General features: G+C 35.2%; 1 protein-coding gene across 2 annotated transcripts; it reads right to left on the bottom strand.

Annotated features, from left to right (window-relative positions):
• Positions 1-2505: 2505 nt before the first annotated feature.
• On the bottom strand, positions 2506-12825 carry LOC130216242 (guanine nucleotide-binding protein subunit alpha-11-like). Of its 2 annotated transcripts, XM_056448140.1 has the most exons (9): positions 12719-12825; positions 11798-11919; positions 10491-10642; positions 7142-7326; positions 5615-5766; positions 5292-5420; positions 3680-3809; positions 2875-3028; positions 2506-2787 (listed from the first exon to the last, which is right to left on the bottom strand). In XM_056448140.1, exons 3-9 carry the CDS (start codon positions 10621-10623, stop codon positions 2585-2587), a joined length of 1086 nt encoding a protein of 361 aa, XP_056304115.1. In that variant the 5' UTR covers positions 10624-10642; positions 11798-11919; positions 12719-12825; the 3' UTR covers positions 2506-2584. The 2 variants fall into 2 exon arrangements, with proteins under 2 accessions (XP_056304115.1, XP_056304116.1); XM_056448141.1 differs by lacking the exons at positions 11798-11919; positions 12719-12825 and adding an exon at positions 9100-9202 and having other exon boundaries at positions 10491-10559.
• Between the last annotated feature and the right edge of the window lie 651 nt (positions 12826-13476).

Genomic DNA, 13476 nt, shown 5'->3' with positions numbered 1-13476 from the left:
AAGATTGCTCTACTTTGCACGATTTGATAAATATGATAATTCTGTTAGCCAAATATTTTATTCATAAATGTAGATACTTCAAAACACCTCCATTACTAATTGTATTTATAAAAGAACTTAAAATATTTTCAGATGCCCTGGTTAAAATGAAAACCAAAATTGCCTTAAAAATGTTCAATTTATTTGTAGAATATAACTTGTCATAGTTGATATATATGTTGTACTTATTTTTTATTTATTTATTTAATTTTTGCTTTTTACATTTACTCTTGGATTTATTTTAACTTGAATGTTTTTTGTATATTACATTTGTATCTTTGTATATTATTTTGTGTTGAGCCTTCCATATATGACACACAAGTTGTAAAGTTGAATCCCATTTTGTTGTATTTGGATTTTGTATTTTCAATAAAAAAAAAAAAAAAAAAAAAAAAAAAAAAAAAAAAAAGAAAACAAAAAAACCGCCATGTTTAAAATACACGCACAGCCGAGAGATTACAGCGGAATTATAAATACATATAATAACGAGCCATGGTCGATCCGGGCTCAAACAAACCTTGTCATCGTCTTGATAAACAGCCACAAAGCCATGGAGTAGAGCAGAAGTGTTGTTTTGAACCTAAATATGGGCGAAATCTCTGCTGTATGTAGTTCTTCTGTAGTTGATAACATATCGGAGACTGTAAGGGGCTGTATGTGTTTAAATATGTTCATTTATTTAGTTATTTAATATAATTACAGACGTTACAGTAGTCTGTTTCGCACTGTCATTGATCTGCAGTTATAATCAAATCATGTTCATTGAAAAGTTAGTAATAAACATTATACAGAAGTATTTATGTGTATGAAGCATCTGTTTTGTGAGAAGTGCTTCTCATATGATATGTAAGTGACCTGTACAGCTTTATTGTAGACATTTCCTCGAGCGAGAATGACGTCGACTGAAACGTTCTGTCATACACCACGCCCACCAAAAGGGTACCCTTGTTAGTGAAAACGCAAGACTGATAAAGGTGACCCGTACCAAACCGAACCGTACCAGTCAGTGGAAATTGAGCCTTTAGTGGCTGGACTTACCAATCAAGGTCCAAAAACTCTTCATTTCTGCTAGAAACTCGAAAGGTCTTGTAGACATCGTCTGAAATCGCTCAACTGTTTTCCTCGACGTGTTTATCGACTGAGAGGAACTTTCACAATTAACTTTCATTTTCCGTTCCTGCAGATTATTGAAACTGAGTTTACGCGCGTCTGCAGACCCTGTAGAGCGTTAGAGCGCGTTCTGCTGTTGCCAAGCAACGCCTCGTCTTCTACGAGGGTTTATGTGACCTTTATCCTATAAAGCAGCACGTATCATATTTAACACACAAGTTTATAAGATCTGTATAATATCAACCTGGTCATTCTTTTGCTTGAAAGCCTGTTGTATATAGTTTGATACTTGTATTTTGCCCTCTTGTTGATATTCATGACACTGCAGGCAGTGGAAAGGCTTTTTTGATCTTTTCAAAATGGTCGCGCTCATTAATTGCTCGCAGGCTTTTGGCTGGAAACTGTTCACTAATTTCAAAATGTTATAGTAAGAATACAACTTTAATTGTTACTCATTTTATTAACCCTTAAAGATCTAGAGCTATTTTGTGGTCACCTAATGGGCCTATATTATTATTTTTTTAAAAAGCAGTTTTATTTTTATTTTAGCAGTCAGCCTCAAGTGTCATATATTATTTTAAACAGGAGAACCGGAAGCTTCAATTTGTTTTTAAAGGTCCAGTCTCAAATATTTTTTGGTCCAAAAACATATGAACAGACAGAAAATTTTCCAGAATTTCAAGTAAAATGATTTTTTAAAAAGTGGCATTTTCTACTTATTACATACAAAACCTCATGAAGTTTTTTTTTTCCTTTAGAAATAAATGCTATGATGTTTTATACTTCCAAAATAAATTTTGTCTACATCCACCATTCCCTGAGCATATTATAGCATTTTATTCCAATGTTATTCTAAGCGTTTTTCAATGAAAAACTGGAAAAAAAAGCTGAATAGAAATATAGGGGGCCTAAAACAACACCCATGCTGTTTTATAATTTTATAAACTTGACTTTGACTTGCACGGGGAATGGTGCAAGTCAAACAAAAATGCACCATTTGCAACACGTTAAGATGTGAGTTAAATAAACATTTGGTATACAGTTAAAGGGAATGCAAATACACCTAAATTAAGGAAGTGTAATCAGCAAAACAACTGAGCATACCGAAAAAAAAAAAAAAAAAAAAAAAATATATATATATATATATATATATATATATATATATATATATATATATATATATATATATATATATATATATATATATATATATGTATTACGGAAGTCACACGCGTCACACACACTCTCACTTTATCCATCATTCATGTCGCAACACTCACACTTGTGGTCTCGACTTGTGGTCTCTACCCCTTGAAAGCCTGTCCACAAACAGGAAGTACATGATTGTCCAAGATCTAACAGGAGCAAAGCTTTTTAATTCACAATACTAAGGAGTCCACCAATAATCAGGGATTGTGACCTGTTTTTAAGTTCATTATAAAGTTTTGTTCTCCTTTAGACTCTCAGTAAGGACAATGTCTTTGACATAATCGAAGAGTTCGCGGGTTTTTGCGGTGTTCATGGCGCAGATGAACTGACAATAGATGTTTCTGGAGGTATTTGTCTCTTGGCAGAATGTTTCTTGCTCATAAAGCTTTCTGATGAACACCATTGCACCATGAACATCCTGACATTTGCCTGAAAGTGGAGCCAAAACCACAGAAAAATGAGAAACTATCAAAAATCACACACAAAATACTCTTCACTTTAATATGCACCAAATACCTTCAAACTCAGGAAAGTTGTTTTTTAGATCGGAGAACTGAATTTTCTCTTCCAGCATGTCTGTTTTATTCAGGAAGAGGATGATTGAGGATTTAGTAAACCACGGGTTGCGAATGATAGAGTTGAACAGTGCCAAACTCTCTCTCATACGATTCTAGAAGCAAAGAGAGTTGAAGGGTACATCATACAACATACAACATCATGGAATTTTTAAGCAACAGCAGAATTAAAAACTAATGAATTATTATAAACATACATGGTTTTACATTGTACTTATATACTTTTTTTTTACACTGTTTTACATTGTGCTTATATTTAAAAATGTATCTGCATGTAATTCCATCTCTCTTTAATTGCACTTCTAACCACCCTGGTGACCCATTCCTTAAACCTAAACCCACCCAAATTAACAAATCTGTCTCGAACCTTAATCATATCCCACCTCAGTAGCACCAGAAGTGTTGTGCAATACACTATGAATACAATAAGAACATTGTACTTTATTTGTAGATGCAGGTACATGCAGTTTTAAGACCACTTAATATGAAATATGTGTATTAAGTACTAATTAACGCATTCATACTTTTATTTTCCTTCGACTTAGTCTCTTATTTCTGTGGGGATGCCACAGCAGAATACGCCACCACTAATTAACGCAAATGTTTAATAAAAGCTAATATTATTCCAAAATTGTAGTATAATCAGTAAATAATAGTTGTTTTTTCATATTGTGGGAATATTTTATATTTATACATAAGGTGTCTTCCTTTAGGCCTCAAACGAAAAAAGAAGAGAAGAAAATGACCTCACTGCTGTTCTCCATCAGCACCTCATCGTACTCGCTGAGAGAAGCTACATATAAGAGCGCTGTCACATTCTCAAAGTGATGGATCCACTTCCTTCTCTCTGATTTTTGACCCCCAACATCTACAAACCTGGAAGGACAGAGAGACAAAAATCCTCATTTCAGTTTGTATCAGACCAAGAGGTGGGTAAAATATCCAAACTCATTTTAATAGTTGTAAAGTTTGTGTTCGTTTGAGGGTCATATCAGAGAAAATCTTTTGTAAACAATTGCTTACCATTGTATTATTATTATTAACCATACTATATTATAATTTACACAAAATAAATGGATAAATAATTGTTTTATTTAGTTTTTCAGAGATATAGCTAGCTCATTGCAGGGATGTAGTATTGTAGATGTAGTATTGACAAATATTAGATTTTTTTATAATAATAATTAGACATGTAAGTATTCACACACAAACATAAGTATATATTTATGTGTGTGTTCATATACATATACAGATATATGTGAGGGATAATTTACGGATTAGCATTCCAGCACTTGAAAAAGGAAGTATTTGTTAACATGCCAACCCAGGCTCATTGAAAACGTACCTCTTTATACATTTCTGAAGACCGCGAAATACGTCCCAGGGCATACGTTGTTTTGCAGTTTTTGTTTTCGCGAATCCACGAGAGGCTGCTGTGGATGCCTTTTCAGATCTCAAATTTCTCTCACGAGTGCCATTCTCACCTGCTGTTCTCGTGTTAACCCACCAGAGGCCGCTGTTGACTGACTGTTTGACTGACTGACCGATCGACTGACTAACCGATCGACTGACCCACCCTCTTCCTTCCCCAAATCCAACCAATTTTATTGATTGACCCGCCCACCCACTTTCCTAAACCCAACCAACAATTTTCAAAAGCTATCCAGAAAAAGTAAAGCCCTCGTCTGATTTTTACCACATTATTACCATGTTATTTACTTGTTTATTTTATTCTATAGCTTCAATTTTGGTCTTACCCACTTTCTGTAACTGTTCTTCATCGTAGTGGTCAACTCCTCTCTGTGTCTTAAGTCTGCCGATGTACATGGTGAGCTAATAAGACAAACTGGTTACAGCGGGAAAGCCGTCCATACGGAGGTAAGCGGTCAGCTGATAAGCTCGAAAAGGAATGGAGTCATACCGCCCCGTAGCGTTCATTTAAAAAATGAAATGCAGCCATATGTACCTCTGGCTACATAATTCTCACATTTTCATAATGAGCCTATGTTGTAACATGCATTGTATTTTGACATGATGAACATGGGTCAGCATAATGACTGAAAGTAGTTTTTTTGTTTAGTCTTTTTCATTTTAAATGCATTTGAGATATGAAAAGAAGCTATTTTTCAAAAAAATTAATAAATAAATGTAGCTCCTGACTCTGATCAGGCTTGGATTAGACCCTTAAACTTCTCTTCTGTCATTTTCTATTAAGTTCTGTTCAATTTTCAATAACATAGCAGCTGAACTTTTACTTGACATGACAGAATTCCATAATTATGACGGTATGTCTGAACTGCTCCTTTCAATGGCAGCAAAACTTTAATTCATAAGGTGTTTAGTTGTAGGCTTTTGTACCTGAGTATAATCTTCTGGACACTAAAAGTGTACTCTATGATGCCAGTTGTAGACAAACGGACACGGAGAATATCTTGACATGTAGGGATGTAATCATCAGCTGCGATGCGGTCTAAGTTATCAATGAAGCTATTTAAAAAACAAACACATTTGCTATTATTATCAATGATATCATCATCATCATCATCACTTTAATTACCAGCTACACTTTGTGCTATTGAAAAGCCTATAAAAGCACAGTAATTGCACAATTGTTTATACATAATTATACATTCATCGCATGACTTGTCAGCAGCATAAAAGAAATAAATGCCCACACTTACTACTTAGTGGAGTCCAGCTTAAACTGTCCGCCGTCTTTGTAGCAGATCTGAAAGCCCTCATCTGCCCATAGATGACGAATAGCTTCTACATAATGTCTCTGTAACTTCGTCACCTTTTCTGGGATTTGATTTTGGATCCTTTGAGCATAAATCTATTGATCTCACAGACAAAATAAATAAAGAATTAGGCTTCTGCGGATATCTTTTTTTTTTAATAATTGCTAAAGCTTTTATTACAGTTTACAGTTTGAACACGGTGTTGACCTAAGCTGTAAAAAAGATTACTTTAACAGGTATATTAACCAAAGACCTGTGAATTTGTACAATCTCTTTCTTACATTTTAGGTCTTATCCCTCAATGAGGCTTGGTTTTGGGGACATGCCTCCTTTTAAAAAATCTTGCATTTTTGTACAGCTGAAATTGTATGAAATCGTACAAATTTGCCATTAAACTGATAAAACGTCAAGTAGTTACTAAGAATGTCCAGATCCAATTACGTGATCGGAAATCAGGCCCGATCAGGTGGTTTCAGACTCGCTCGGAATCGGACGTTACGGCCCGATCAGGACTCAAATATATATATTCAGCTTGAAGCGGAAAGTGCGAGTATGACTACAGTCTGGAGGTATTATAAAGTTGATGACGACAGCATTTTTATAGTAAACTTGGGATTGCCGGCTGGGTATTTTTAAGTTGAGGTGCTATTTGTTTTAATATTAGATTTTTTTAAAGTCCAAAAGTGAAGAATTGATGTTATTTATTACTTTATTGTTCAAGCTACCTCACAGAAGTGCTCTGTTTGTTTACAGAGTTGTTGAATGTTGAAATAAAATAAAGAGATTAAATAAAAAATCAGGATCTTTATTCTTTTATTTATGTATTATAGAAGTATCGGATCGGGTTTCGGTATTGACAGATACTCAAAATCAAATGACTCGGACTCGATCACAAAAAAACCTGATCGGGCTTATAGTAGTTATGTTTCCTTATGACATATAAAACCTGGCTTGTTTGTCTCGCTGCTGTGTTTGACCATCTGGCACCATGTCTCTGAATATTATGCAGGTTAGTGTATGCTTCATTCAGCCATTTTTGGTTTCTGTTAGTTTTGTGTTTACTTAAAAATTTATAAACTATTTCAGCTTCAAACAATGTTTTATAAGTAATAAGCAGTATAAAGTACATCCAGGCAGTCTTTTTCGCAGAATAAAGCCATTCAGTCTTATAAAATATGTTGTTATCGCAACAATGCACGTTCATTTATTTGATACTGAATTTCACCATATGTCTTCCTTAAATCCTTTCGTAAAAGCAATGCATAGAAATGATTATGATCATTGAAGTTTTCTATGCATGTGTAAAATGCTTGAAAAAATATAAATAATTCAATTCATATTTGTCCATAATTTAAATATTTTACTTTTGTATTTTCCAATCCCCCCACCACCCATATCTGTTATTATAAATTGGTCTTTAATCATCTCTAAAAAGCCCTAAAATTACGTTAAAACAAAACCATTGTTCACCTCATTCTGTAGACTGGTGTAAGGAATCTTTAACTCGATCATTGCTCGTATAAGTACTTGCATAGCGTTAAAGATATTCTGGTAAATCAGTCTAGCGAAGCAATGCCTCTCCTCTTCCGTGTATCCTTTTCCATAAATGAGCCTCAGCTGCTTCATAAATGTTGACTTTCCGCTATCTGCTGTGCCTAAATGAAGACAAAAAAAATCATGTTTTCAGTAATAAAAACCTGCAAACATCTGTAAATATACTGGTTTGCATAACAGGTTTACATAGAGTCATTTGCTATTATGCACAGTGGAATCCTATCGGTCCTGTGTAAGTATGCAATAATCTGTGTCTTACTTTGATATTCATTTAAATGTATTAAACTGAAAAATATTATTGTATATTTTTTACATCCTATTTCAGTGTAAGCACAGATACTTTTAGATTTGAAAATTAAAGAGCCCCTACTATGCATTATAAAATGTCATATTTTGGTATTGGGGGTCTCCAACAACTGATTTGCTGATTTGCATGCAAGATTAATAAGCACTTTCATTGTCTTATAATACACATTTATTTTTTACCTAATTAGCCCAACGACTCCCATATGATTCGTTCAGCAATTATTTTGTTCCCAATCCCCTCCTTAGCACAATGCTAATCTGTGCTGATTGGTCCGATGACCCAGTCTGTTGTGATTGGTCGACTGTGTTCAGCGTGATACAGAGAGAATCGCCCACCACGGCTTATCAACAATTTTGAAGTAGTCAGAGTGCAGAGTGTATGTGTGAGCCCAATGCAGGAGTGCATTAAAGCAATGAAATTTAAGGCCCAATCCCAATTCTATTTTTGTAACCCTACCCCTTCCTCTTGGAACTTACAACCGAGGGTTGAGGGGAAGGGCTTCAAAATTTACCCCTAAGAATTAGGACAACACTACAGCACCTGTACACGTCATCGCGATCTCTTGCTTCAGATCAGACAATCACAATGGCTGTAGTTATTACAGTTGTGTTATTTTTTCTTCAGGAAATCACTGAAGGCATATATTATGTTATCATAACGATCTAATGTGGCAATAAGATCGTAACTGTAGTGTGCATTTACACAGTGGCCATATTCATCAATGTAAACACACCAAAAACAGCATTAACATTATAGCAGACACTGTAAAAAGCCCATTGACAGCCACTAGACTTTTCTGACAGGGTATTCCAGTGTCATCGAGTGTCAGAATGTTGTGGGACTGCTGTACAAAAGTTATTATTAGGGATTATAGATCGCTAATAAATCGAAATTTAGCGGTTTTTATTTTAGCGTTTTTTGTTTTTTTAAAGCATGACAGTAAAACATGAACGCGTTTATTAATATATTAAAACATGTGCTTGTTTGTTGTAAAAATTCGTAATAACGACAAAAAAACTAATTTGTGGATCTCCTTACTTCCGGGTGCAGATGTGGCTATGTATTCTGGGAAATTTTTCTTACCCCTTGGTTTCGAGTGTGGTGCTGAAAAATCTTCGTTTGAAGGGGTGTATACCCATTGCCTTTAGCCCTACGCCTTCAATATAAAAAGAATTGGGACACCACTACCCATTCACGGGCACGCGCAAAACGAGGGGTAGGGGTAAAAGGAAGGGCTAAGGAGTAGAATTGGGATTGGGTCTAACACCAGCATATTGCTCTATTCTTAACCATGACACACATTTTGAAACTTGACCGCCACATGTGTGTACGAACAGCTGATGGTGGCCATAGCAACAGCAGAGGACCGCAAGCTCACAAACTCATTTAAATCCATGAAGAAAGCGGCACGCGTGGTTTTAGAAGCGATATGTGAATATAGAGATTTAACCAGATACACTACAAGCCGCGTGGAGCGGTTACGAGTAACAAAACGCTATTAAATACACATTTTCCAAGCTAGAGAAAACAAGTAGGCACACATTTTAATCGCACTTAAGTTACTTACACTTGTGAAATGGAAGAAGAAACTGATCCATAGACTGTGTACAAGGTCCCATACATCAGTAGTCTTTTCTGATTTTTCCTTTAACAAACAGCCGACGAATCTCCTGTTATAAGCGTGTAGATTGCTGAAGCACTCGTCAGAAAAATGATGGGAACACAGCACAAGGCTGGGGCTATAATGCTTAGGTATTTTTGCAAAAATAAACTTCAACCACTGACTCTTCACTGCCTTATCTTTAGGTAGGGAAAGTAACACTTACCTTCCTTTACACTTCATTACCCCAACGATTCATTTAAACCACTCTGAATCGACTCTTTTATAGATGAATCAATAGTTTTAAACACGGTGCACTTTCAGATTTAAGTCTTAGCTGGATATTTTACTTCACTTAGAGCTGCGTTACACACTGCATAGAAGGTCATTTTCAAAAACTCATAATAGGGGCTCTTTAAAAACATTACTTAATGATTTCTTTTCAAAAATCATGAAGTAAACTTGAATTATGTAAAATATTTTACAGGTTTGTCAAAATAATTTTATTATTAATAATTTAATACAATTATCATTTTAATATAGGAGACAAGCTCTCAATTTACTGGTCGATCTTTGTTCCTACTCTCACCGATGGTCATGAGCTTTGAGTCATGATCGAAAGGACAAGATCTCGGATACAAGCAGCAAAAATGAGTTTCCTTCACAGGATGGCAGGGCGCACCCTTATAGATAGAGTGAGGAGCTCTGTCACCCGGGAGAAGCTCGGAGTAGAGCTGCTGCTCCTCCACATCGAGAGAATTCAGCTGAGGTGGCTCGGGCATCTGTTTCAGATGCTTCCTTGACACCTACCTAGGGAGGTGTTCCAGGCATGGGCCTTGGGGAAGACTCAGGACACGCTGGAGGGACTATGTCTCTCGGCTGGCCTAAGAGTGCCTCGGGACCCCCCCCCCCCCCCATCCCAGAGGAGCTGGAGGAAGTGTCTGGGGAGAGGGAGGTCTGGGTTTCTCTCCTAAGACTGCTGCCCCCGCGACCCAGCCCCAGAAAAGCGGCAGAAAATGAATGAATCATTTTAATATTTAAAATATACTGTGAAGCTGTGACATTCAAGTGACGGGAAATAAAGCCATCTAAAATGACTTCTTGAAGTTAAAGATTCACTAGACCTATAATTAGTTCTTAAATTAGGTCTTGTAAGTCCAAAATAGATGGCATAGTGAACACATGCGGTATATGATATTTATGCATTTGGTCACATCTAATGCCCTGACTTTATTTAATAATTATTGACAACCTTCTCCTTCCTCCCTGTGTGTGAGGAATATATTAAGCGAGAAAGTAAACACGTGAAATATTCAAGAGATAAAATCTCTCATTAAAACAATGATAAATCATCTCACCTAATAAAAGTAATTTGTATTGTGCCTGTTGTTGTTTCTCCTGCTCAGCAAGCGTGCGGTTGATTTCCTTATGTATGGCAGTCTTTTCCCTTTCTTCTTTAGAAAAGCAACAGATGCAGCAGTAATTCTCCATTGTTCCAACATGAATAAAACTACAAGTACAAAATAACAACAACATATATCATAATATTCTGCATTATTACTGTTATAAGCCAATGTAACCCACATGTTCTACATCACCCACCCGCTCAGAGCTAGGATTGAACTGGCGACTCTTTGGATGGGAGTCGGTTGCTCTAAAGATCTGTCACTAGAGCCCCTTTTCGGGTTCAGAGGACTGCGGTTTACATGCGCAGTACTTTACTAGCTGGCCTCTGTTACACCAAGTAGGATGTTTGAACCATAGACCTATATTATTAAGTGGTTGATGATATTTTTTATAATGTACATGACATACGTGCTGTCTTTGACACATTTAAGCCTGTGACTATATCTGTTGCAGAAGACTTGTCCATTTAAAGCCCTCGGGCTCTCCATATGATATTGTTCCTCCTAGACTTGACCTCCTAGAGTTTTTTCCTACTTTTTAAAAAACCCAAACACCTTATAAATGCTATTGACTTTCCTTACTTGAAGGAATATCATACATATTACAAGGCATTTTGTGAAAAAAGGCATGTAACCAAATTTAAGTTTTTTGGGGCTAGAGCTATTACTTGCAGGTACGTCATAAATGTCATTGACTTTGCTTACATGATGGAGTATCATACATATCATAAGCTTTATTTTGCAAAAAAACAACATGCAACCAAATTTAAGGTTATTCGGGTTATACTTGGGATACATGAGGCCGGAATACATCTGGTCTATACTTCCCCCAGACGGTGAAATGACGGCTATGTTAGGCCCATTTGCAAATTACCCTTTCTTTCAAACATTCTTGAAAAGATTGTCTGTAGCCAGTTGATGACCTATCTGAAATATTAATATAAAATTTTAAGTTTCATTGATATTTTTATAGCTACTGATTCTGGTGATTGTGTTATTCTTCTGCTTTTTGGTTTAACTGCAGCGTTTGACTCTGGAGACAAAGAAATTTAGATTTCTCTTTTGGATAAGTTGATGGGCATTAAGTGCACTTGAATGATTCAGGTCATATACCCGCACTTTTTGTGTCAATTGTACTGACTCTATGTCCTCCTTGGCCTCGCTTTTTTGTGGAGTACTGCAGGGCTCAGTCTTTGGTCCTCTTTTTTTCTCTCTGTATCTTAGCTCACCCAAAAAATGAAACTTAATTAATTACTCACCTTCATGTGGTTCCAATTCCTTGGGTCCGTTTATCTTTGGAGCACAAATTAAGATGTTTCAGATTAAATCTGAGACCTCTCTCATCCTCCATACGGAGAAAGAATCCCAGTTCTTTCAATGTCTGGAAAAACATATTCAGTACAGACCATAATACATTAATTTACAAACATACATTGCTCAGCATAATTGAGTACAACTCATTTTGAAAATGAATATCTTTATCCATTTCTCAGTGAATATTGGCAATGTTTTTTAAACAAAACATATATTTATTAAAAAATATATTTTAGTCACTGAACATATTTAGAAATTGAAAGATAATACAATTAAATTCAAGCAAAATATAACAAAAACAATTACAAATTACAAAATTTCATACATTTTTTTTGCTTCTGTTGATTTTTTTCTCATTTTTAAATTTGTATTTAATATTTTCTATAACATATCATTTTGAGTGTACTAGTCTTTGGACCTTTATCATAAGTTATTTTGATTAAGATAAGCTCCAGATTTGGCTTCAGTACTGACTAATCTAATGTATATGCACAAATATAATATTGTATAGCTTCTGTTGAAAATATGAATTTAAAAGATAGATTTGTGAAGGGTGTACTGACAACAAGTAATTGAGCTAGTCATTATTCACACATGAACTCATGTCTCATGTTGTAGTGAAAGCTAGTTCTTGATTAGTACATTCCTGAACTCGTCACATTTTACATTTACATCATCATAGTTAATAATAATGTTTAAAACACACATTGCTTTGTTGTTACTTTAAAGAACACATTGATATTGTAACTAAGACACTGTTATTGTAACAATGTGTAAATACAAACTGTATTGTAAAGTGTTACACAAAATAAAAAATTACTAGCAGCAGTACTAAATTTACTAAATTAACAGAGAGAATCACTCACCTTTATTCATAAAACATACGGCATGAAATGAAAACAATATCTTCGACGAAGTAAACACTGGCTGTGACACCTTGAAGGAGTTTTTTTCAGACGCTGTTTTCCTTATTGTCACGTTCATTGACTATAGCATAACTGATATTTCCCGAAAGTCTGCTTTTTATACGCTGGGCGTGTTGCAGTGGAGAAGAGAACCAGTGCAAGGCAGAGAAATGTGTAACAGTATGTGTAAAACTTTTGTTGACATTTTTAATAGTTCGTAGTGATTTACTGTTGAAACGTGCCATAACATAATTTATTCAAATGAATGAACTCTGGCACTTGCAGTTTTATATCTTTGTTGGTTTATTAGATTACTTTAATGTCCAGAATTTTGCCTAAAGGTGGCGCCAAAACACAAAGAAGGGGAAAGGGAAGCGGTTTTAACCAAATGTAAACAAGTTATGCATAAGTTGCATGCATAATGCGACGTTCCAATTTTTTTTTTATTGTGCAGTGTAAAAAATCTCTGCAAATTAAATGTTTTCAATTTTTTGGTATTCATGTTTTTTGTTTTGTTTTGTTTATTTATGTTGTTTAATTGCATTATCAGAGGAATCCGAGGCGTTTGAAAAAGTATCTGTTGTTGACATTTATAATAGTTCGAAGTGATTTATTGAGAATTGGGCCCTGACATTATTTATTCAAATCAATGAACACTGGCACTTGCAGTTTTACTATCTTTTTTGGCTTATTAGGTTACTTAGGTGGAAATGGGTCAA

This window comes from Danio aesculapii, chromosome 22, assembly GCF_903798145.1.
Source record: "Danio aesculapii chromosome 22, fDanAes4.1, whole genome shotgun sequence".
In the NCBI taxonomy this organism is placed as follows: domain Eukaryota; kingdom Metazoa; phylum Chordata; class Actinopteri; order Cypriniformes; family Danionidae; genus Danio; species Danio aesculapii.
Note: the sequence above shows the minus strand (reverse complement) of the source record. Positions and strands in the feature narration are given on the sequence as shown.